Source organism: Danio rerio, chromosome 23, assembly GCF_049306965.1.
Source record: "Danio rerio strain Tuebingen ecotype United States chromosome 23, GRCz12tu, whole genome shotgun sequence".
Lineage (NCBI taxonomy): Eukaryota > Metazoa > Chordata > Actinopteri > Cypriniformes > Danionidae > Danio > Danio rerio.
Genome location: NC_133198.1, coordinates 1,025,369 through 1,049,161, shown reverse-complemented (window position 1 = coordinate 1,049,161; position 23,793 = coordinate 1,025,369). Strand labels below are relative to the sequence as shown.

At 36.1% G+C, this 23,793-nt stretch overlaps 1 protein-coding gene across 2 annotated transcripts in view; it reads left to right on the top strand.

Annotated features, from left to right (window-relative positions):
* The first annotated feature begins 1,884 nt into the window (after nucleotides 1-1,884).
* cdh26.2 (cadherin 26, tandem duplicate 2) overlaps nucleotides 1,885-23,793 on the top strand; it is a 34,965-nt gene continuing 13,056 nt past the window's right edge. Inside the window, exons 1-7 of one of the 2 annotated variants that reach the window (NM_001423486.1) lie at nucleotides 1,885-2,034; nucleotides 9,025-9,147; nucleotides 18,843-18,992; nucleotides 20,105-20,249; nucleotides 21,023-21,195; nucleotides 22,207-22,338; nucleotides 23,054-23,236. In NM_001423486.1, coding sequence (NP_001410415.1) covers nucleotides 1,996-2,034; nucleotides 9,025-9,147; nucleotides 18,843-18,992; nucleotides 20,105-20,249; nucleotides 21,023-21,195; nucleotides 22,207-22,338; nucleotides 23,054-23,236 — 945 coding nt within the window. In that variant the 5' untranslated portion in view covers nucleotides 1,885-1,995. The remainder of the gene's footprint in view (nucleotides 2,035-9,024; nucleotides 9,148-18,842; nucleotides 18,993-20,104; nucleotides 20,250-21,022; nucleotides 21,196-22,206; nucleotides 22,339-23,053; nucleotides 23,237-23,793) is intronic. The other variant, XM_009296569.4, reaches the window with a different exon arrangement.

Here is a 23,793-nt window from a genome sequence, read left to right as displayed (position 1 = left end):
TAGTGCACGTCATTTAAAAAACAAAACACTGATTTAATTGCATTTAAAGTTAAATTTTAGTGAAATTGCTTGGTTCTTCAAAATATATTTATCATTTATAAATTATTAATCTAAATATATGACTTTTTTGTTAGGAACATTTTGCATATAATGTTTGAGGTAACTCTTTACAATAAGGTTCATTAGTTAATGCATTTACTAACATGAACTAATCATGAACAACACATGTACAGCATTTATTAATCATAATTAAACATTTACTAATGCATTATTAACATTCAATTTCATGCTTGTTAACATTAGTTAATACAGCATGAGTTAACATGAACTAACAATGAACAACTGTATTTTCATTAACTAACGTTAACGAGCATGAACAAATACAGTAGTAAGTGTATTGTTCATTGTTTGTTCATGTTAGTAAATGCATTAATTAACTAATGAACCTTATTGTAAATTGTGACCATGTTTGAACCAATCTATTTACTGTTTTATTGATCATTGTGGTGTGACTTTTGGCTTGTTACTGCAATTTTATGCAAGCTTGTTATTCTCTGCATTTTTATTTGTTGTTGCATATCTTATAGCGCTCTGAGTTGAAGAAAAGCACATCTTAATACAATTTATTAGTGTTCATCTGTAAACATTTATCAGAGATGGGATGCGGCTGGAAGGGCATCCGCTGCGTAAAAACGTGCTGGATAAGTTGGCGGTTCATTCGGCTGTGGCGACCCCGGATTAATAAAGGGACTAAACCGAAAAAAAAGAATGAATGAGTGAATCTGTACACATTCATGCATTCATTAATTAATTGAATGATTAATTGATTAATTGATTAATTGATCGATCAATTAATCTGTCAATCAATCAATCGACTGGTTGATTGATTATCATTATTGATTAATTAATTAATTACAGTACAATTACAGTACAGATAAAATAAAACTGCATAAATAAATAAGAAATGGTCGTGCCCAACTGAACCTGGTTTCTTTCCAGGTTTTTTATTCTTCACCGTGTCGCCTCTGGCTTTCATGGTTCGGGATGTGTAGAGCTGCACATCGATGGATTTGCTCTTCAGTGTTTGGACTCTCAGCAGTGATTATTAAACCACACTGAACTGAACTGAACTCTGAACACTGACTGACACTGTTTCAAATTACTATGATCTTGTATGTGAAGCTGCTTTGACACAATCTACATTGTGAAACCGCCAGAGAAATAAAGATGAATTGAATTGAATAAATAAACATATTTATGTTTATTTATAAAAAATGTAAATAATATTTATGTATAAAAGTCAAAAATTAGTCGCTCTAATTAAATTTTTAAGTTTTTAATATTCCCCAAGTGCTGTTTAAACACATTTTTAAACATAATAACAACTTCTTTTGTCTTTGCCATGATGACAGTATATTATATTTTACAAGCCATAAAGATGCTGGTAGCTTAAATATATCAGATATCAGCTTAAAGTGACATGTAAAGGCTTCACTAGGGTAATTAGGGTAAAGTTAGGGTAATTAGGCAAGTCATTGTATAACAGTGGTTTGTTCTGGAGACAATCCAACACTAATATTGCTGAAGGGGCGAATAATATTGACCTTAAAATGGTTTTAAAACTATTAAGAACTGCTGTTATTCTAGCCCAAATAAAACAAATAAGACTTTCTCCAGAAGAACAAATATTAGATGAAACACTGTGAACAACTCCTCAATCTGAGAAACAGCATTTGGGAAATATTTGAGTGTTATTTTGCATTTAACTATATATAAATAGAGTCAACCAACAACATGTAATTTTACAAAACAATATCAACATATAATCTGATGGACAAGGACAGACAAATATCTCTACCTGCGCAGCGTGATTTGAATGTCCCCTCCCCTCAGTCATACACTATATATGAGCAGCGTGTGTGTGTGAAAGAGACTGAGTGTGTGAGTGTGAGAGAGCTGTCAGTGTGTGGATCACAGCAGAACTCCCGCTTCATCATGAGGACTCCAGCTTTCAGTGTTTTGCTGCTGCTGCTGGTGAGTGTGTGTGTGTGTGTGTGTGTGTGTGTGTGTGTGTGTGTGTGTGTGTGTGTGTGTGTGTGTGTGTTTGAGCATCTGTGTGTGTTTGTGTTTGTTTTTGTGTGTGTCTGTCTGTCTATCTCAGAACGCACAAGTGTGTGTGTGTGTGTGTGTGTGTGTACAGCTATACGGTCACTCAGCTCATGTTTCTCTGCTCATATTACACACCACACACACACACACACACACAAACACACACACACACACACACACACATTCATGCAAACACTCAGACATAGATAGACACACACACAAGCAAACACACGTAAGCACATGCACATACAAACACACACACACACACACACACACAAACACACACACACACACACACACACACACACACACACACACACACACACACACACAAAAACTCACTCAAGCACTAAGAGATAGATAGACACACACAATAGCAAACACACACAAACACATGCACATAAACAGACACACACACACACACACTCAAAGGTAGATAATCACACAAACACAAGCAAACACACACACACAAAACACTCAGAAATAGATAGACACACACACACATGCAAGCACATGCACACACACAGACACATCCTCCCACAAACACTCACACAAGCACTAAGAGATTGATAGACGCACAATAGCGAACGCACACAAATACATGCACATAAACAGACACACACACACACACTCACAATACACTCAGAAATAGATAGACACACTCACGCAAGAACATGCACACACACACTCGCACAAGCACTAAGACATGCACACACACACACACACACACACACACTCAAAGGTAAATAATCACGCAAACACACACACGCACAACATAAATGGTGCTGATATCCTTGTGTCTGCAGCTGATGTGATCCTCAGTCCTGCTGTACAGCTGTGAATATGAATGAGTTCTGCTGACTCTGCATGTGTGTTTTAATGGCTAAAACTGCTGCTGTTAGTAACCCAGCGTTGAGTCAAACAGGATAATTTCAGTCACACTTTACAATACAGGAGACGTATAAAGCTACTCGATGCATTTACTGACATGAGCAAACATGAGACATTCATCACAGTGTTTATTCATATCAGTAAATGGAAATAGAGTCATGATTAGTTGATGTTAACTCACGGTGCATGAACTAATGTCTGAATTTAACGCATTAGTGAATGATGAACTATGATTAATTAATGCTGTATTATTTGTTCATGTTAGCAAATATATTAAGGGTCAGACTTTACTTTAATCTACACTAAAACAAACCATTAACTGAGACTTTTAGCTTAATAAACTAATAAGTAGCTGCTTATTAATCATTAGTAAGCTAGTTGGGTTTTGGTATTGGGTAGGATTAGTGATGTAGAACATGATCATACTTTATAAGCGCTAATAAACAGGGAATGTTGTTATAATAGCCAGTAGTTAATAGTGAGAACTGCTACTTAAACTATTCATTCATTCACTTTTTCTCAGCTCAGTCTCTTTATTAATCAGGGGTCACCACAGCGGAATGAACCGCCAACTTATTCAGCATATGTTTTACACAACGGATACCCTTCCAGCTGCAACCCAGGACTGGGGAACACGCATACATTCTCATTCACACACACACACACACACACACACACACACACACACACACACACACACACACACACACTCATACACTCATACACTACAGACAATTTAGCTCATCAATTCCCCTAGGGGGAAACCGGAGCTCACGGAGGAAACCCACGCCAACACGGGGAGAACATGCAAACTCCACACAGAAACGCCAACTAACCCAGACTTGAACCAGAGACCTTCTTGCTGTGAGGCCACATTGCTAACCACTGAGCCACCGTGCCGCCCTTAAACTAAAGTGTTTCCTAGTATTAACTACGTGTCACACGATGTGTGTACTTTTGAACTCAATGCCCGGGTTTGTTCATGTTTGACCCAATTTTGGTTTACAACAACCCAGAATTTTACAGCTCAAATTAGAGGAGACTTTAATTCCGGCGTGTCCATCAGACGGTGACAGTGGAGATATAGTGTTACTTTATGAGCTGTTTGCACTATGGCCTTTGCCTCAGGGTACACTTAAGAAAACAAAACGAGCTGGGTTGTTTGAAGCCAATATTAAGACAAACCCATTGACTGACAGCTGATTTGTTCATATTTGACTCAAACTGGTGTTAGTATGAGGCGGCACGGTGGCTCAATGGTTAGCACTGTGGCCTTACAGCTAGAAGATCGCTGGTTTGAGCCTCGGCTGGGTCAGTTGTTGTTTCTGTGTGGAGTTTGCATGTTCTCCCTGTGTTCACGTTGGTTTCCTCCGGGTGCTCCGGTTTCCCCCACAGTCCAAACAAATGCACTATAGGGGAATTGATCAAATAAACTGGCCGTAGTGTATGAGTGTGTGAGTGAATAAGTGTGTGAGAATGAGTGTGTATGGGTGTTTTTCAGTACTGGTTTGCAACTTGAAGGGCATCCTCTGTGTTAAACATTTGCTGGGTAAGTTGGGGGTTCGTTCCACTTTGGTGACCCCTGATGAATAAAGGGACTAAGCTGATTGAAAGTGAATGAATGATCGACTTTAGTTTAAGTAGCAATTCATTCATTCATTCATTCATTTTCTCGTCGGCTTAGTCCCTTTATTAATCCAGGGTCGCCACAGCGGAATGAACCGCCAACTTATCCAGTACATTTTTATGCAGCCGATGCCCTTCCAGCCGCAACCCATCTCTGGGAAATTAAGGCCCCGTTTACACTAGTGTGTTTTAGTTTTAAAACGGCGTTTTAGATCAAATGCGATCCGCGTCCACACTTGCGTTTCACCTAGTATTTCTGAACATATCTCCGTCCACACTACGCCACCAAAACCGTATATTATGTGACCATTCGCGCACTCTGGGCATGCGTGTTCTAGTATAAACAGGAAGCATGTGTCTCGCTCGGTATTTGGTTATTGTTAGTCAACAAACGCCGGTTGAACAATGAACGCGATGGCAAAGAAAGCAAGAGAGGTGTTTTTGTGGACAGACGACGAGGTCGAGACGTTACTAAACGTAACAAAAGAATAACTGCACAACGCCGCCTAAAACAGACAATAGTGCAAACAACGCTCCCATTTCTGTGCCCGTGTTGTTGTTTACAGTGAAGGCTGGTCTGCTGTCTCCTGGTAGCGTTAAAGTCATGTGTTATAGTCATGTGATAGGGGCTTGACCAATAAGGGAAGGATACGCAATGACACAAAAGCCCCAATCAGGTAGCGAATCTCAGCAGCCCCGCCTCCATTTTCAGATGTCTCCGTTTTCCCTCATCCACACTGAGACGCAGCAGCAGCGCTTCATAATGAAAACAGCCTCTCCAGTGTTTCCAAAACGCTCCGTTTTCAGCACTTGAGAACTCCGGCGTAGTGTTGACGGATGGCGTAACCATGGCAAAACTTCAAACTAAAAGGCATTAGTGTAAACGCGGCCTCAGTAGCAGTTCTCACTATTAACTACTGGCTATTATAACAACATTCCCTGTTTATTAGCGCTTATAAAGTATGATCATGTTCTACATCACTAATCCTACCCAATACCAAAACCCAACTAGCTTACTAATGATTAACAAGCAGCTACTTATTAGTTTATTAAGGTAAAAGTCTCAGTTAATGGTTTGTTATAGTGTAGATTAAAGTAAAGTCTGACCCTTAATATATTTGCTAACATGAACAAATAATACAGCATTTATTAATCATAGTTCATCATTCACTAATGCGTTAAATCCAGACATTAGTTCATGCACCGTGAGTTAACATCAACTAATCATGACTCTATTTCCATTTACTGATATGAATAAACACTGTGATGAATGTCTCATGTTTGCTCATGACAGTAAATGCATCGAGTAGCTTTGGTTTTTTAATAGTGTAGATTAAAGTAATGTGTGACTCTTAATGTATTATTAGTGACAGAATTAAACTAAATACTCTCTAACATCTATAAGTTCTAAAGCATCTGTTGTGTTTTATTGTGCAATTATAGTATATTTATAATGAAATGTTGAATTTGCTGTCTCTCACGTTGTCCCACAACAACATTAAAATAGTGTAGATTACTGTACAATGCTTTATATTAATTTTATTTGACATTAGATTTGTTTAAACTAATGCAATAGTTACTTTCCCTGGTAATTATAATGATGTAACTCAGTTAACTGTGAGAAGTAACTACTATAACTAATTACTCTTTTAAAGGAACGGGCCCAACACTGGTTATAACCAATTGCTAAGATGAAAACAGTAACGCTCATTGTTCTTTAATGCACTAGTTAATGAGGGTTTTTATCGTAAATGTTGTTGTTCTCAATGTAATCAGTATATAGTCGTGGGTTTTATTGTTGAGGGTTTGTCATTAAGGGAGTGTATGATGTGGTTTACACACGCACATGTCCTCGAGCACTCTTTGAAACATAAACACAGCAGAGAGTTTGATTTACTGCTCTGAACGCTGAAGAAAGTATGATCACACACACACACACACACACACACACACACACACACACACACACACACACACACACACACACCCACTGTTGACAGAAAGTGTGTATAAGTACATTTTGTCAACATTAACAGCAAAACAACTCTTTAACCTCATGTGTTGGCTCCTGCTGATGAATGTGGATTATAAAAACACTGAATATTAATATTATTATTATTAATTAGTTAATCAACTTTAATCATTTCACATTACGTAAAGGAAAAAACGAGTCAGTCAAAGGATGAACAATAGCTCCGCCAGACTAAATGAAGAAATTGAGGAATGGTTTGTTCTCTTCTGATGATAAAATCAAGCACGTCTCCCTTTTATTATAATGTGTTAATGCAGCGTATGCAGCAGATTATATTTAATCACCCTGATTATGCTGATAAATGAAAATGAAGGTAATTAGCTCGTCTGAGTGCTCATGAGTCACATATTGAGTTATTTTAGGATTGTGTGGACTATATGGAAAAATTAAAGTCAGATTTGTATCTTTATTTGTGTGTGTGTGTGTTTGTGTGTGTGTGTGTGTGTGTGTGTGTGTGTGTGTGTGTGTGTGTGTGTGTGTGTGTGTGTGTATAAGTGTTTATATATTTTTTTCGTGTGTGTGTGTGTGTGTGTGTGTGTGTGTACTTTATAATTTTTTGTGACATTAGCAGTTTTAGGGTGTAACTAACTTTTGTTAAGTGTTTAAATATTTATTTTTATGTGTGTGTGTGAGAGTTTCAATGTGTGTGTGTGTGTGAGAGAGAGAGAGAGAGAGAGAGAGAGATAGAGAGAGACATTAATTCAGATCTGTGGTGCTATATAGTTAATTTTTGTGTTTATTTTTTTCAGTGTGTGTGTGTGTGTGTATAAGTGTTTATATATTCATTTTCGTGTGTGTGTGCTTTATAATTATCATTAAATTATCTAGCAGTTTTAAGCTGATAACTAACTTTCTGTGTATATTTATTATGTATTTTTAATTTCACCTTAGTGTGTGTGTGTGTGTGTGTACTTTAATTAATGCCAAATTAACTAGCAATTTTGGGCAGATTGCTAATTAGTGTTTGTTAGTTAATTATTAAATTTTTATTAAATATTTTTATATGTGTGTGTGTGTGTGTGTGTGTGTGTGTACTTTATAATATAACTGTTGTGACATTAGCACTTTTGGATTGATAATTAATTTATTTCAGTGTGTGTATGTGTGTGTGTGTGTGTGTGTGTGTGTGTGTGTGTGTGTGTGTGTGTGTGTGTGTGTGTGTGTGTACTTTATAATATAATTGTTGTGACATTAGCACTTTTGGATTGATAATTAATTCATTTCAGTGTGTGTGTGTGTGTGTGTGTGTGTGTGTAGTTCATAATGATTGTGACAGTAACTCGCTGTTTTGGGATGATAGTTAGTTTTGGGGCTAATTTATTTGGATAGTTTATTTATTTATTATTTATTTTCAGTCTTTACACGTGCATGTGTATGTCTGTGTGCCCCAGTTTTGGGCTGATAACTATCTTCTTACAGTGTTTATTTATTTATTATCCCAATTTTGTCAGACTTGGGGGTGAAAAATTCCCAATCGCTGTGACTCCATATCTGAAAGAAACAAAAACAAATAAAGGGCGGGCCTCTTTTAAAAATCTAGTTTCCTATTGGTGGATCTCCTGTGATTGACAGTAAACACCGACCAGAGTATTTCAATGAACAATTATAATTGTGGACATGTTTTGGTAGTGGAATTCTTATGAATCATATTTATTTAATTGTTTTGATTTGATTTATTTTTATGTGTGGTCTGCAATGTTTATTATTTGTTCATCCAGGACACTTAAAAAACAAGACAAATCTCAAGAGGTTTTTTTGGTAAAAAATGTACAGTAAAGGACAAAATTCTTCCCTTTTCTGATACATATATATATATATATATATATATATATATATATATATATATATATATATATATATATAGGGCTAATAATTCCGCCCTCATCTATATAAATAAGTGCATTCATTCATTTTCTTTTCGGCTTTTTTTTTTCGCTGCCACAATGGAATGAACCACCAACTGAACAACCAACAACCCATGGGAAACGTCCATACACACTCATTCACCCACATACACTACGGACAAAAGCCCGTAGGATGCCCGATCAACCTGTTCACTGTTTATCCTCTTACTTCCCATCCCTTTCATCCCTACAATAAAGTCTAGCTCAAAGTTTGGCGTGGTCCATGCTGGTGAATGATGTATGAAACTATTGTTGGACTGCATGATATTTCAGTGGGTGTCTTCAGTAAATGATTGTGAAAGTCAATGTATTGCGTTTGTCTCACAAACAAACAGTGTCTGTTTAAGTGCATACTGTAAATAAGTGTATATAGTATACTGTAATACTGCATTAAGGTACAGAATGATCTGCATATGTTATATAATCATTTTATAACAGATGAAATGGGTTGTCTTTATCTAGCTTTCCTGGAGTGTGTGTTCATGGGCTGACGGTGGAAAGATACGACAGAAGCGCATGTGGATTATTGAGTCATTTGCCATCGAGGAAGAATCTCCCGGACCATTTCCATATAAAATAGGCAACGTGAGTGCCGTGCATATACACTTACTGTCTGCTAGAATGCATTCAGTTCTGCTTTATTCAGCATTATTGATTTTACACGTGCAAATATAAATATTTATGAGTCAAATGGAGATTTTGGATTGATTCTTGATTGGGGTGAAGTTGGTTTTATGTTTGTTAGTCCCTTTATTAATCCGGGGTCGCCACAGTGGAAGGAACCGCCAACTTATCCAGCAAGTTTTTACGCAGTGGATGCCCTTCCAGCCACAACCCATCACTGGGAAAATGTCAGAAAATATTGTTTGCAAATTATAAATGAAATCCAACGCAATCTTGCGGCAATTCATAACTTTTTGATTTAGTGGCTAATTCGTATGAATTCATACGATCTAATTCGTACAATTTAGTACGATTTGCTCATCACCCAATGACGATTAAGGTTAGGGGTGGAAAAAGAGCATAGAATCACCAAAAGGCGACACTCTAGTGCGATTTGGGAAACAGCCACTAGTGAAGAAGATTTCTATTCTCTCAGTGTGAAGTATTTTCTAAGTGTAAAGCAGTTAATTTTCTCTTCTCAAAATGTATGTAGTGTTTGCAGCAAACATGCCAGCCTGTGTTAAAAATACAGTGATATGTCTGTGTAAGATGAGTATGCCTACAGGAGCAAAAGTAGGAGAAGGCTGAGTGACTGATTGTGTAGAATAACTGAATATGTAAAGCACTGATCATATATGTTAAATACTTGTATGAAGCTATATGTGTTAGAAGTTAGAATGAGTAACATATTATCAAGTGATTATGCTTTCATGACAATGTATGTAAACACTTAATCCTTTTGCATAAGTTGCATCTATGGAGAGAGAACTTTGGTGTCAAAACAGTTGCTGACACAGACCTGTAACATCTCTGCTGACATGAACATGAGCTAGTGGGCTGAGAGCCAAGAATAGCAGGACCCCTTAGACTAGAAAACCTATTCAAAAATGGTCAAGAGTTAAAAAGAGAATTAGGGGTGTGTCAAATAATCCTGTATAAAAATTGTAACAAACACACTGAAACTTCAGAAGGTGCAGGAGAGACTTCAGAAGGTGTCCAGGAGAGACTTCAGAATGCTCTGGGGTCTGCTCTGCTCTTTCTCGGCTTTATTATGGAGAATAAAGTCTATTTTCTGATATTCAAAACCTCTGGTCTGATAATTTGTAATTAATTGATAAGTCAAATTTACGACAAATGGCGCCCAACGTGGGGCTGGAAAGAGACGAACAGGTGACACTGGACATGCTGGGGCTTGGAGGAAAAACACAAATATGTGGCCACGATAAAAAACGGTAAGCAATTTTCGCTTATACGTTTGTGTTTTTTCTGCCAAGGACCTGCTTGTAACGGTAAAAAGTCACTTGAACTGTTTCTCCAGCTATAACGAACTACAAGTAAAACTAAAAAAGTAAAAGTAAAGATATAAAAGGAAAACAATGGGGTTTTGAATACCAGAAGAAAATAACAATTTGCATGCAAATGATCTGTGTTTTCCTAAGAGGGCCTTGATGGATAGGATAAACGTTAACTAGTAACTGTTACTCATGTTTGGGAAATTTTTAATATTATGAAGAATATGCATAGAGCATATTTATGTTTTAAAAGGAAGTTCTTAAAGTGTGGTGACAGTTAAGAGATTAAAACAGAATAATAAAGTATAGAGAGAAGCGCGCAAAGACCTCGGAGTACCCGTTTTGTTTTAATAATGATAAATATTATTATTCAGGAGGCTGGGGGAAAAAAGGCAAAAATCCTGTGAAATGCTATTTTTACTCAAGGACAGTAAAGACAGAAGCAGAAGTAACAGGCACTCAAGAGGAGTGTAGTGAAGAATTCTGTGGTTACAGCTCTAAGGTTAGAGGCTGTTCAGACAGGTCACTCAAGAAGAGTGAGGTGTATTTATGTAATTGTAAGTATTTGTGTATTTGTCTGTGTTGCTGGGGTGCTTAGAAGCTTCACCTTTGATCTAGAGAGACTAGAATAGAGGTGAGGTTCAGGTTACACAGTGTAAGAGATGAGGTTAGGATGAGTGAGAAGTATGATTGTGTCTAGAAGTATGTTTGCAATAAGAGTGAGTTTAAAAGAATTATCGTTTTATATTATAATATAAAAGGAAGATTGCATATGTTGTGTGATTTAAGAACAATAAGATAGAGAGTGATGCAGTTTAGGGAAGAGATTGTGATACAGAGGAGGTTTAAGCCTCATAAAATTAATTGAGATCATATTGCATTTGAAAGACACAGACTGAAAAGAAGAATATATACTAGTTAAACATTTTTCTGAATAATCTCTGTGTGTTTGAAGTGTTTTAAGTATGAACTAGGCAGAGAGGGGACTGAAATTCCTGACATGTCGACAGTCTGGAAGAAGGTCTGCTTCAGGAGTGGTAAGAATCTGTCTATTTTAAGAACAAAAGTTTCACAGGACAGATAGAAGCTAAAGAGTAAAGATATATTATAAGGTATTAAATAAATAGAAATATAAAGTAATGTAATAAGATAAATGAAAAAAGAAAATATTAATGATAGAATAAGATTTAAAAAAAAAAAATTAAAAGTGTAAATAAAAATGCAACTGAAAGCTATATTAATAAATACTAAGAAATTTAAAAATTGAAGCATAGAAATAACTACATATGGATATAAATTGTTAAATTGATAAGGAAATAAATTTACTAAATCAGTATGAATCAAAAATAGATAAGTCAATAATTTGAGTAAAGAAAAAACTAGAGAAGAGGAAAAATTTAATGAATATTGATTAATGGAAGAGTTAATGATCAAATGTTTAAGGAAAATAAGTTTAAAGAAAAATGAATTAGGAAAATCTAAGAGACAAAAATGCAAATTTTTGAAAAGGAAAAGAAGCATAGGAAAATGGAAAAAAAAGTCCAAAAATTGTTTAATAGAATTAAAAGAGAAGATGTTTAAAAATATATATTAAACAGATAAGATAAAAATTAGAAAAAAACAGTAACATTTTGAAGAAAACAAGATTTGGCTTTAAAAGATAAAATTATGTTTAAGTGCAATAAAAAATTGTTGTGGTTTAAGTTGACTGTTGTCATCTGTTTTAAAGTCAGCTACAGACTGTCATCTGAGCCAACAGCTATTTGTAGTAAAAGCAGTGAGTTAGATGTAAAGCATAGACACTGAGGAGACATGAAAGAACAGCATAGTGAGTTCAAACATTTTATAGTTAATATTTTATGTACCTAAAAATTAATTTAAAATTTAAAATTGCATTTCAGATTGGAAAAATGCTTAAAGTAAACAAACATGTAGAGTTAAAATAGTACTATGAACTTGAAGCTATTGCAGTAAGGATTCTGAACAGGTATATTAGACATTTGGCCACCATATAGTACTGTTGAATTAAAACAGGTATGGAAATGTTAGAGATATTAAAATAATGTAAGATGTAATGTAACTAGTAAGGAAGCACTAGAATAAATTAAGGAAAAATAAGTGAAGCACAATCTGAAGCCAAAGAAATTATCTATAAGAACATTTAACAAATAGAAAATTAAGCATATTTACATATGATAAAAATGATTGAGAATTAGAAAAAAATAAGTTGTTAAACAGCAAACAAAAATAGATAAATAAATAAATTAATAAAAAAAAAATGGATAAAAGGAGTCTTTATTTGATGAAGGAAAAAATGGGGGAAAAATAATAATTTATTAAGTCATGAGCTAAATTCTATATATATATTAATTAAGAGGACATAGGGATGAACTTTGGGGGACTGTAGTCTTGTACCTACCAGACATCTCTGAGTATACTGGCAAATGGAAAGGTGTGTGAAAAAACACAAAGAGCAAAATGGCTGTGGACACTTGTGACATGAACTTTTTGCCCAGGATTTACTGAGGACTGAAAAAGCTACATTTGTTCAGAGACATTCAAAAGAGACACTAACAAGAGACTGATGAACTGATCAAAGAGAAAATGCTCCACCAGAACTTTACATCAGTTGAGTCAAAGAAAGAAGCCAGCCCAAAGAGAGAGGGGGAAACACTGTGCCCTGATATGAAGCAATTTCAGGACAACATAGAAAAGACTGTTGCACCAATCTGTGAGCTATAGTTGTCTCAGGTTGCGAGGGGGGATAGTCTGACAGTCCATCTCAAAGTAGCTCCTAAAGTCCAAATTAAGTTCAAGCATTACAGAAGGAAAATTAAGAACAAAAGTTTAGCTACCCATTCTTGTATCAAATCAGACTCCTGTCAATTTGAGAGAGAAATTATTATCATGCAAATTTTTAAGTAAGAAAAAGTGTTATAAGGAAATTCTACAGTGAAATTTTAAATGCGTAATGATATATTATGATGAATGTTAAATAATTTAGGTTTAAGTTTCAGTAGGCTTAATAAAAGTTCCTTAAACATTGAAGGATAAATTACAATGCAGTAGATTGACTAAAGAAAAAGAGAAAAAGCGTTTGATAAGGCAATAGATAATTTGGAGAATAAATAAGATTGGAATAAAGTATTTAAGTTAAAATTAAGTAAAGAAAATATCTTACCGTAATCATGTTATGAATGGCCTAAATCAAGATTGAATATTGAAAACTGGAAAGAGATTCAAATTTAGAAAAATGATTAAAAAAAAAATGATACAGTTAAAGGGAAGATTGAAATAACAATTGAAATAAATTCATAAGAGATAGTAAGGTCAAAAAGTAATACTTCTAAATTACTATAAAACAAATTGAAAGAGAAAAGTGTTTAAGAAAAAGATATTGTTTCACATGAAAACATATGTGAAGAATTATTAGAAGGAAATTAATAAGAAATAATAGTTAAAACAGAGCAAAAAGAAATTCACAAAACATACAGTAAGTTTTAGTCAGCTGATAAAAAAAGTGCATCAAAATTGTATAAACAACTAGTTTGAGGGGAATGCCTTAAGAAATAAATGTTAGCCAAAAGACAGTACCACAAATTAGGACAAAAAAGGAATTAATATATAGATCAGAAAATAAATTAGCAAAGAAAGAAGTGTCAAATTCCAACTAAATGATTGTCATTATGACTGAGATGCAGATAAAATCAGCCAGCACAGTGAGGGTTAAAATGGATCAGATGTAGATCTGCCCATAAAGAAAACCACTAAATGCTGAAATAGGTATTAAACACTATTGAAAAGTGTGAAAAATAAGAGCATTAATAGAAACATCTAGATACTGTAATATACAATCTGTCCCAGACATTTCTATTTAAATTTTAATTTAAAGGAGTAATAAATTATAAGTAACTAATAATATTTAATTGAAGTTAATGTGATAATTAAAATAAATGGTTAATCAAGACAGATAAAAGAGGCTTAATGTTGATAATATGATTTAAGAACAATCAATAGGAAAAGATTTTCCAGCTGAAGTTCATATTGTATGTGAAGATATGTTCTTTTGGATGGTAAATATATTAAGTGCTTAGTTTCTATTGAGTTTATTTTAGGTAACTACCAGAGGAGGGTAAAAACTTGTTTGTACTTGTGTAGCTTGATGAATAGCAAACACTGTATACACCAGAATGCATAAAGGGTTAAAATTAGGGAAAATATCTTAGGATGAACACTGTCACAATATGTGGATGATTGAATTATCTACAGCTTCACAGAGCTCTAGTTCAATTAAAAGACTTGACTGGAGACCATTGCTCCAAACAGTGAGATATGATGACTGTTTTTAGTGCTGAATGGATAGAGATTTATTCTGTAAACAAGCACAGTTGAGAAACTATGATGAGTAGATGATTAGAGGTAGCATCAGGAGCAGATTATGAAGCAGGGATAGGTATTACATCTGTGACAAGAGAAGTATTTCCTAAATTTTGAAATGCCTTCAGAAATAAGTTCATAATGGGTTTGCATTCATAAAGTATTCATGAAGTTAATGAGTGAAAAATAAATAAAAACATCTAAAGGAGTATGAAAAATTATGAATAAAGAAAAAGAGAGAATAATTGTATTATGCTCAATTACCAGAAATGGCTGAAAGAGATGAAGATGATCCATCAAGACCAACGCTCAATGAAATATGTGAAAATGATAAACTTAATGGAATTAATTTGCTAACAAGTGCATTGGTGAGTGATGGCATGGAAACTGACAGAAACAGGCATCTAACACTGCATCGCATGAACTGCTATTGGGTCGACCCTTGAAAGAAACCTTGCAAGAAACCGCATGACCCTTGCAAGAAACCACATGAAACTTTGCATAAAACCTGGCATATAATCTCACCTATAACCTTGCACATAACTTCTTGGAATGGTTTGCAAAGATGTCTAATACAGTAGGGACTTTTATGAAGAAACAAATAATTGCCATGTGCATAGCGATATCTGTGCAGGAAACCAGAAAGGAGCCATGTGAGAGAGCAGTGATACAAGGTCCAATTGGTCTAGGTGATTGAGTCTATCTGTGGATACTCTGGAGAGTTCAGGAGGAAAGGACCAAATCTGGATGAGGGCAAATCCAACAGCTGCCAAAGAGGATGCCATTGATGGGGTACCAATGCCTCAAAGGAGCGAAAGGGAACAACTCCAGCAAGGGAAAGCTGACTGGAAACAGAGGAGCCTGAATATTCCAAAGCTCAAAACTACGAAGTTCAACTTGTGGAAGGAGAAGTTTATCAGAACAAAGTAAAGAGTGATTCTGATAATATGCCTGATACCACATACAGAAGTGCCACAAGTCAAGGGATGATGAATGCACAACTGCAGATTTCAGAACTCAGACTCTTAACCACACATCTCCATCAACATCTTTTTAAAGTCAAGTGAAGATGCTGATAGCTCAGAAGAAGAGAAACAAGGATGAGCAAAGATCAAGATCAACATTTGATGCTTTTTACGTTTGCATATTGATTTTGTTTGCATATTGCTTTCATGGTACCTATATATAATATCACTTCAGTATATTCTATATGAGTTTGAAAACTAGCAGCGAGCACTGAACCAACTGAATACTTATGCTCAAAACATTGTTGTCTTTGATGTATTAAGAGAAAAACAGAGTACAGTCTTTTACTTCCTTCAAATCAAGTGACAGGGAAGATGTTTGGCTGGACTTCTGTCAAAGTACAGTGGCATAATCTGGTCAATTGATAACAGCTATGTGGCTAATATCAGTCACTAGATAGAGGTAATTAAGGGAACTGGATTATGAAATTGCACTTTGGGGTTAAAAGACAATAATATTAAGACTAAAGTCTTAAGAGGAGGGATTGAAGAAGATTTCTATTCTCTCAGTGTGAAGTATTTTCTAAGTGTAAAGCAGTTAATTTTCTCTTCTCAAAATGTATGTAGTGTTTGCAGCAAACATGCCAGCCTGTGTTAAAAATACAGTGATATGTCTGTGTAAGATGAGTATGCCTACAGGAGCAAAAGTAGGAGAAGGCTGAGTGACTGATTGTGTAGAATAACTGAATATGTAAAGCACTGATCATATATGTTAAATACTTGTATGAAGCTATATGTGTTAGAAGTTAGAATGAGTAACATATTATCAAGTGATTATGCTTTCATGACAATGTATGTAAACACTTAATCCTTTTGCATAAGTTGCATCTATGGAGAGAGAACTTTGGTGTCAAAACAGTTGCTGACACAGACCTGTAACATCTCTGCTGACATGAACATGAGCTAGTGGGCTGAGAGCCAAGAATAGCAGGACCCCTTAGACTAGAAAACCTATTCAAAAATGGTCAAGAGTTAAAAAGAGAATTAGGGGTGTGTCAAATAATCCTGTATAAAAATTGTAACAAACACACTGAAACTTCAGAAGGTGCAGGAGAGACTTCAGAAGGTGTCCAGGAGAGACTTCAGAATGCTCTGGGGTCTGCTCTGCTCTTTCTCGGCTTTATTATGGAGAATAAAGTCTATTTTCTGATATTCAAAACCTCTGGTCTGATAATTTGTAATTAATTGATAAGTCAAATTTACGACACTAGATGGCGCATCGGCCATTTTGGATTGACAACTCCAATAAAACAACAGCATATTATAAGTCTGTCAAATAAACTAATAAATTGCTGATGATTGTGATAGTAAGTGCTGTATTGTCGTCTTTCAGGTTGTATCTCAGCTTTAATGCACTTTTTGAATAAATAAATAAAAAACAAAGCAGCTGTTTGCCATCGCGTCAGCAATACGATCCAATGGACAGCCCATCGCTTTCACTGCAAAATGGTTAGGTGCCATGCCACCTTTTTAAAATCATACATTTTCATACGACTGAACTGTTATGAATTCGTACAAATTAGCCACCAAACTGACAAAACGTAACATACTTACGTTTCCTCGTGAGATCAGGCTGATGAAATCATATGATTAGCCAGTCAAACAGTGCTAATGATGTTTTGAAGGCATTTTTACATGCAATTTCAGACACAATATTCAATGTAGCTTTGTAAACAATTTAGGACGTGTGTCTCCAGTTGTGCCTAACAGTATGTGCAGTGTTTAATTTGTAAATGAATCAGGAAATAAAGACTGACGTCCACCACACAATTTCAGTTTGCCAGAACTTTACATCATTAAATAGTGATAGCGCAAGAGTGTCACATTTCAGAACGGTCTTATAATATTTTGAGCCTTATAAGGTCAGTCATGGTTAATTAAATCAAGTAGCTAAAAACATAAATCGTTTAAACAGTCTCTATTCAGTCCATTTTGCTGTTATGTGCTAAGTGGAAAACAATAATTAAGTGACTCACTCAGTCTAATGTTCGAGAAGAGCCCACAGTTTCTGTCATGTTTTCTGGCTGACTTGAGGTTGCTTTGCTTCTGTCTCCTGCTGCCCTGATCCATTCGCGCAGTTTCATCTTTTCAAGACCTCTGTTGATCAGTCTCATTGTCAGAATTACTCGTGGTTTTAAAATATGGAAATGTGCTTGACTGCCTCTTTGCCATTTTGAAAAAACAAATATTATTACAGTTGGCCACTATGAAAATATTTATTTTCGCTGCTCACTGTGCGTGAAACAATTACCAACCAATGAGAGTGATTGTGAACATAAGATCATGTGTGTGTACACATACACAATTCACACAGCTTTCGATTGCGCTCATTCTTTCTTCCACACACACGCACACATGTATGCGCATGCACAAGCGTAGGTATTCACCACGCACAAAGTAATGCCGGATTCAATACAATAAATAACGAAACGCAAAACACGAATATCTGACATTTTCCGGAACAGGATCTGGAAAGATCCAGCTCAGATTAAGCACTGAAAGAATTATTTAAAGATGATTCCTTGAATTTACTGAAATATTTTAAGTTAAGTGGTTGTAAACAATTTGTTTGTGCTGGATTTAAACAAACAAATTAAGTTGAACATTATTAAATTTTATTTGTTTGCTTAAATTTAACACAAATAAATTGTTTGCAATAATTTTGCAGACATTTTTTTCAGTCTATGTGATTATAAATAATCCGTTTTTGACTTTTAAATTCTGTTTTAGTCTATTATTAAACGCCAAAGTCTGAATGTGCAAATTTAAAAAACAACTTTACCAATAGGGATCCTGTAGAAACTATGAATGTAAAAGAGAGATCTGTGAGGGCTGACTTCATTTCTGCTGAACACTGTATATGCATGCACATAAGTTAATCGGAGACACATTATGACCCATGTGTGTGTCGTCTGTGTTGCAGATTCATGCCGAAAAAGCTTATTTACTCAAATTCGAGCTGCAAGGTGAGGGTGTGGATAAAGAACCAAAAAACCTCCTCACAATCAATGATAAAGCAGACGTTTACGTCCATAGGAAGGTGGACTATGAATCTGGTCAAAATATCCTTAAGGTAAGCATCCCTTAAAGAACTCCTCATATAAACATTGTGAAACATGTGTCTGTTCACAGTTTACGTATTTTGTGATTCACAAGTGTGTTTATTTGCGGTGGTGAATTGCATTATGGGATGTTGATCTCTGCTCTGTGCACTTTTGATGCTGATTTTAACGGTTCTTAACCATGTTAAAACTGACACATGAACAAATAGTCAGAATATATAGAATGACGGGGGCAAAACTTAAACCCGCATACCCCTCTGTAAATGTGCAGTTGCGCCCCTCATAAGAAACAATATGTAGAGAAATAAATCTGTAAAATAACAGAAAATGTGCTGCAGTTTATTAATGTAATGTAATGTAGTGTGTATTTATATAGCGTATTTATTGTGTATGGCCATACACCTAAAGCGCTTCACAATCATGAGGGGGGCTCTCCACAACACCACCAGTGTGCAGCTCCACTTGGATGATGCGACGGCAGCCACAGAACAACGGCGCCAGTGCTTCACCACACACCAGCTATTGGTGGAGTGGAGAGACAGTGATAGAGCCAATTCGGTGGATGGGGATAATTGGGAGGTCATGATCGTAAGGGCCGATAGAGGGACTTTGGCCAGGACACCGGGGTTACACCCCTGCTCTTTCACGAGAAGTGCCATGGGATTATTAATGACCACAGAGAGTCAGGACTTCGGTTTAACGTCTCATCCGACAGACGGCGCACACTGACAGTGTAGTGTCCCCTTCACTATACTGGGGCATTAGGACTCACACAGACCACAGATTGAGCGCCCCCTGCTGGCCTCACTAACACCACTTCCAACAGCAACCTAGTGTTCCCTAGTGGTCTCCCATCCAGGTACTGACCAGGCTCAGCCCTGCTTAGCTACAGTGAGTAACCGGTCTTGGGCTGCAGGGTGACATGGCTGTGGCAAGGTTATTACAAGGTTTCTGTAGCGTAATATACAACACCAACACACACTATACAGCACTGCAAACAGTTTCACAGATATTCAAAAAAGGAAACTGCTTTAAGTATTGGATATTTTTCACAGTGTAGCATTATAACAGCACTGGTTACTGTATTACACTGCCAATTGACTTTCACTGGACTCAATTACAGCTAATGTTCGAAGCAAAAAATAAATCCAATAATGAGGTGGACATACGGCTTGGTGTGGAGATCAGGATATTGGACATAAATGACCACGCGCCTGCATTTCAGAAGTCAGTCTATGAAGTGACTGTGGACGAGTCTCAAGCTCAAGGTAGTTCATTATTATCGTAAACACTCCTCTTCTTTTGCTCCTTATATTCAGGACATTCTGTCATTCTGTACTCAGCCTTGTGCACTTGCAGACCGCTATGTTATATTTACAGTTGAAGAATTATTCACCCTGCTGTGAATTTGTCTTTTCTTCCTTTTCCAAATATTTCCCAAACAGATTTAGGAATCGTTCACAGTATTTCCTCTAATATTTGTTCTTCTGAAGAAATTCTTATTTGTTTTATTTCAGCTATAATAAAAGCAGTTTTAAAGACATTTTAAGGTCATTATTATTAGCCTTCTTCAGCAATATTAGTTTTGTATTGTCCCAAATCAAACCACTGTTATACAATGACTTGCCTAATTACCCTAACTTTACCCTAATTACCCTAGTGAAGCCTTTACATGTCACTGTAAGCTGAACACTAGTGTCTTGAAAAATGCTCTTTGGGTGAATTGGATGAACTAAATTGGCAGTAGTGTATGAGTGTGTGTGAATGGATGTTTCCCAGGAAGGGCATCCACTGAGTAAAACATATGCTGGAATAGTTAGCGGTTCATTCCGCTGTGGCGACCCCTGATAAACAAGGGACTAAACTGAAGGAAAATGAATGAATGAAATATACAAGAGGGCTAATAACTCTGACTTAAACTGTGTTTATATATTAACTAATCAGTTTATTTCGGTCACACCCAAGGTCTATTGAATTAATGACTGTGTGCATTCATGAAATATTTTATGGGTGAAATATGAGTTTCTTAATATTAATCTAGGTACAGAAGTACTGACGGTACTGGCACATGACAATGACAATCCAACTACAAGCAACGGGACGTTCACTTATACAATCAAGTCTGTAACACCGAAAACAGAAAATGTCGAGTTTTACATTCGGCAGCATAAAGAATCTGGCTCCATTTATTTTAAAGGCTGTTTGGACTATGAGGTACAGTAATATTCATTTACATCTTAAACTATTTTTGTTACTTTTAATACACTCCATACACTGCAAAATATGCTTTTCTTAGAGTTTTTGTCTTGTTTCTAGTCGAAATATCTAAAAATTCCTAAATGAAGAATTTTCTAGACAAGCAAAACATATCGTCTTGTTTTGAGAAATAATATGCCAATATTAAGTGAGTTTTTCCTTAAAACAAGCTAAATAATCTGCCAATGGGGTAAGCAAAATAATCTTACGTCAAAAGAAAAAACAAGATTCATTTGCTTACCCCATTGGCAGATTATTTTGCTTGTTTTAAGGAAAAAATCGCTTAATATTATCCACCGTTTCCTCACCCCACTAAAGTAAAGGAGTAAAGTAAAGAAGTAAAGTAAAAAGGCTGAATGAAGGAGGCTGGTTCTTTATCCTCGCGCTGCAGATGCTCTGTTTAACTGTTTTCTCACTAGTGAAGCATTCAGTTTTTACACTTACAGAGTCTGCCGTGTAAATAGAAAAAGCGACACAACTGACTCTTAAAGGAAATGAGAGACGAGACTCTGATTGGTTTAATGCAGATTATGCTCAAAACACTGCCAGAACTCATCAAGAGAATCAGCACAACCGTGTTAGACCATGCGCCGGGCGCAGAGCGTATTTTTCAGTCCTTAAAATAGCAAAAGTGGATTGGGACTCACCGTTAATGCTTTAGCACCATGTGTTTTAGACTTTGAGCCTAGGTCATTAAAATAGAGCACAAGGTTATTGTGATTACCTCTTTGGCTGAATATTTTGTTTGTTTTAGGGGAAAAACTCACTTAGTTTTGGCACATTATTTTTGAAAACAAGACAGTATTTTTGGCTTATCAGATAAATGCTTTCTGAATTAAACATTTAAAAATATTTGGAGTTTTTAAGTAAAAAAGCTTTTTTTATTTTTTGCAATGTATAGCTTTTTGTGTTTATAAACATTTCTCAATTCTACATCAAAATGTTCTGTTTTAAATGAATCTTTTCCAGAAAGCTCAGAAATATACAATTCTGGTTGAAGCGAAGGACAACGGGGACAAAAAACAGCTCTCAAGTACAAGTACAGTGATAATCAATATTCAGGACGGTAACAACAATCTTCCAGAGTTCACTGGCAAAACAGTAGGTTTTAACATGTGTTGCAAAGTTTTAAAGGGGACCTATTATGTCTCTTTTTACAAAAGGTGTCTCTGATGTCTCCTGAGTGTGTGTGTGTGTGTGTGTGTGTGTGTGTGTGTGTGTGTGTGTGTGTGTTAAGTCTGAGTTGTAAATATCACACAGATAATGTTCTCTAGCTCTATGAAACTGACCCTTTCAGGCTTTGATCCTAATTGTGGTGTTTTGGTGACTGTCGCTTTAAATGCAAATGAGATTGTGCTATTTTCAGAAGAGGGGGGAGCTACTGACACCTGTAAAACAGCACTGTGTGTGTTGTGAGTGGTGGTCAGATGTGCATGTGTGCTTCAGTGTGAGTGTGTGTTGATGCTTCTGTCAGTCTATGTCGCTCCTGTCGCTGATCATCTAGAACTCCACATCTATAATCCTCTTAGTCTATGCTGACATTATCTTCAGCAGCTCAAACACTCTAATGGCTAATGGACAGACGGCTGCTTCTTACTCAGGGCTGCTGTTTATGCTAATGAAATGGAGAGATGGGGACTAATGGGCGGGGCTTTCCCCCTCCGATAACACAAACAAAGGGAGAATGTCAATCAAAGTGTTTCTGCAGACAAAAAGAGAATGGATTGTTCCATCAATGGTTGTTGTTATTTAAAGGCATGCAAGACGTACAGTATTGTCCTTTAAAATCCAGTGAGATTTTTGACTTGTGTTTCAGGGTCCTGGGAAGGTCAAGGAGCGGGAAACTGGGGTTGAGGTCCTACGACTGCAAGTAACAGACAAAGACAAGCCAGGATCTAAAGCATGGATAGCTAAATACACTATAAATGGAGATAAAGAAAATCTATTCAAAATAGAAACAGACCCTGTGACGAATGAAGGGATTTTAACTGTTGTTAAGGTAGGAGGATGATGGTTAATGCTTTATTGTGTCAACAGTTGCCCAAAGATTGAGTCAGTGTTGCTGGTTTGGGCTGTTTAGGATATTCACACATTGGTTTGTCAAATGGGCATCATGGTGGTGCAGTGGGTAGCACAGAAGGTTGCAGGTTCAAGCCTAGGCTGTGTCAGTTGGCATTTCTAAGTGGAGTTTGCATGTTGGCCCTGTGTTCGCGTGGGTTTCCTCCACAAGTCCTAAGACATGTGGTATAGGTAAACTGGGTGAGCTAAATTGTCTGTAGTGTATGAGTGTGAATGCAAGAGTGTTTGGATGTTTCCCAGTGATGGGTTGTGGCATCCACTGCGTAAAACATGATGGATAAGTTGGCGGTTCATTCCTCTGTGGCAACCCCAGATTAATAAAGGGACTAAGCCGATAAGAAAATTAATGAATGAAAATATCTCCAAATATCTCTTCTAAGCTGTTTATGCTTTAGAATATTTGTAATTTATTAAAATCTCTTTTCAATAAAAGACTAAAGCAGTGACCTTCAAATTGCAGATTATTCTCTAATTCTG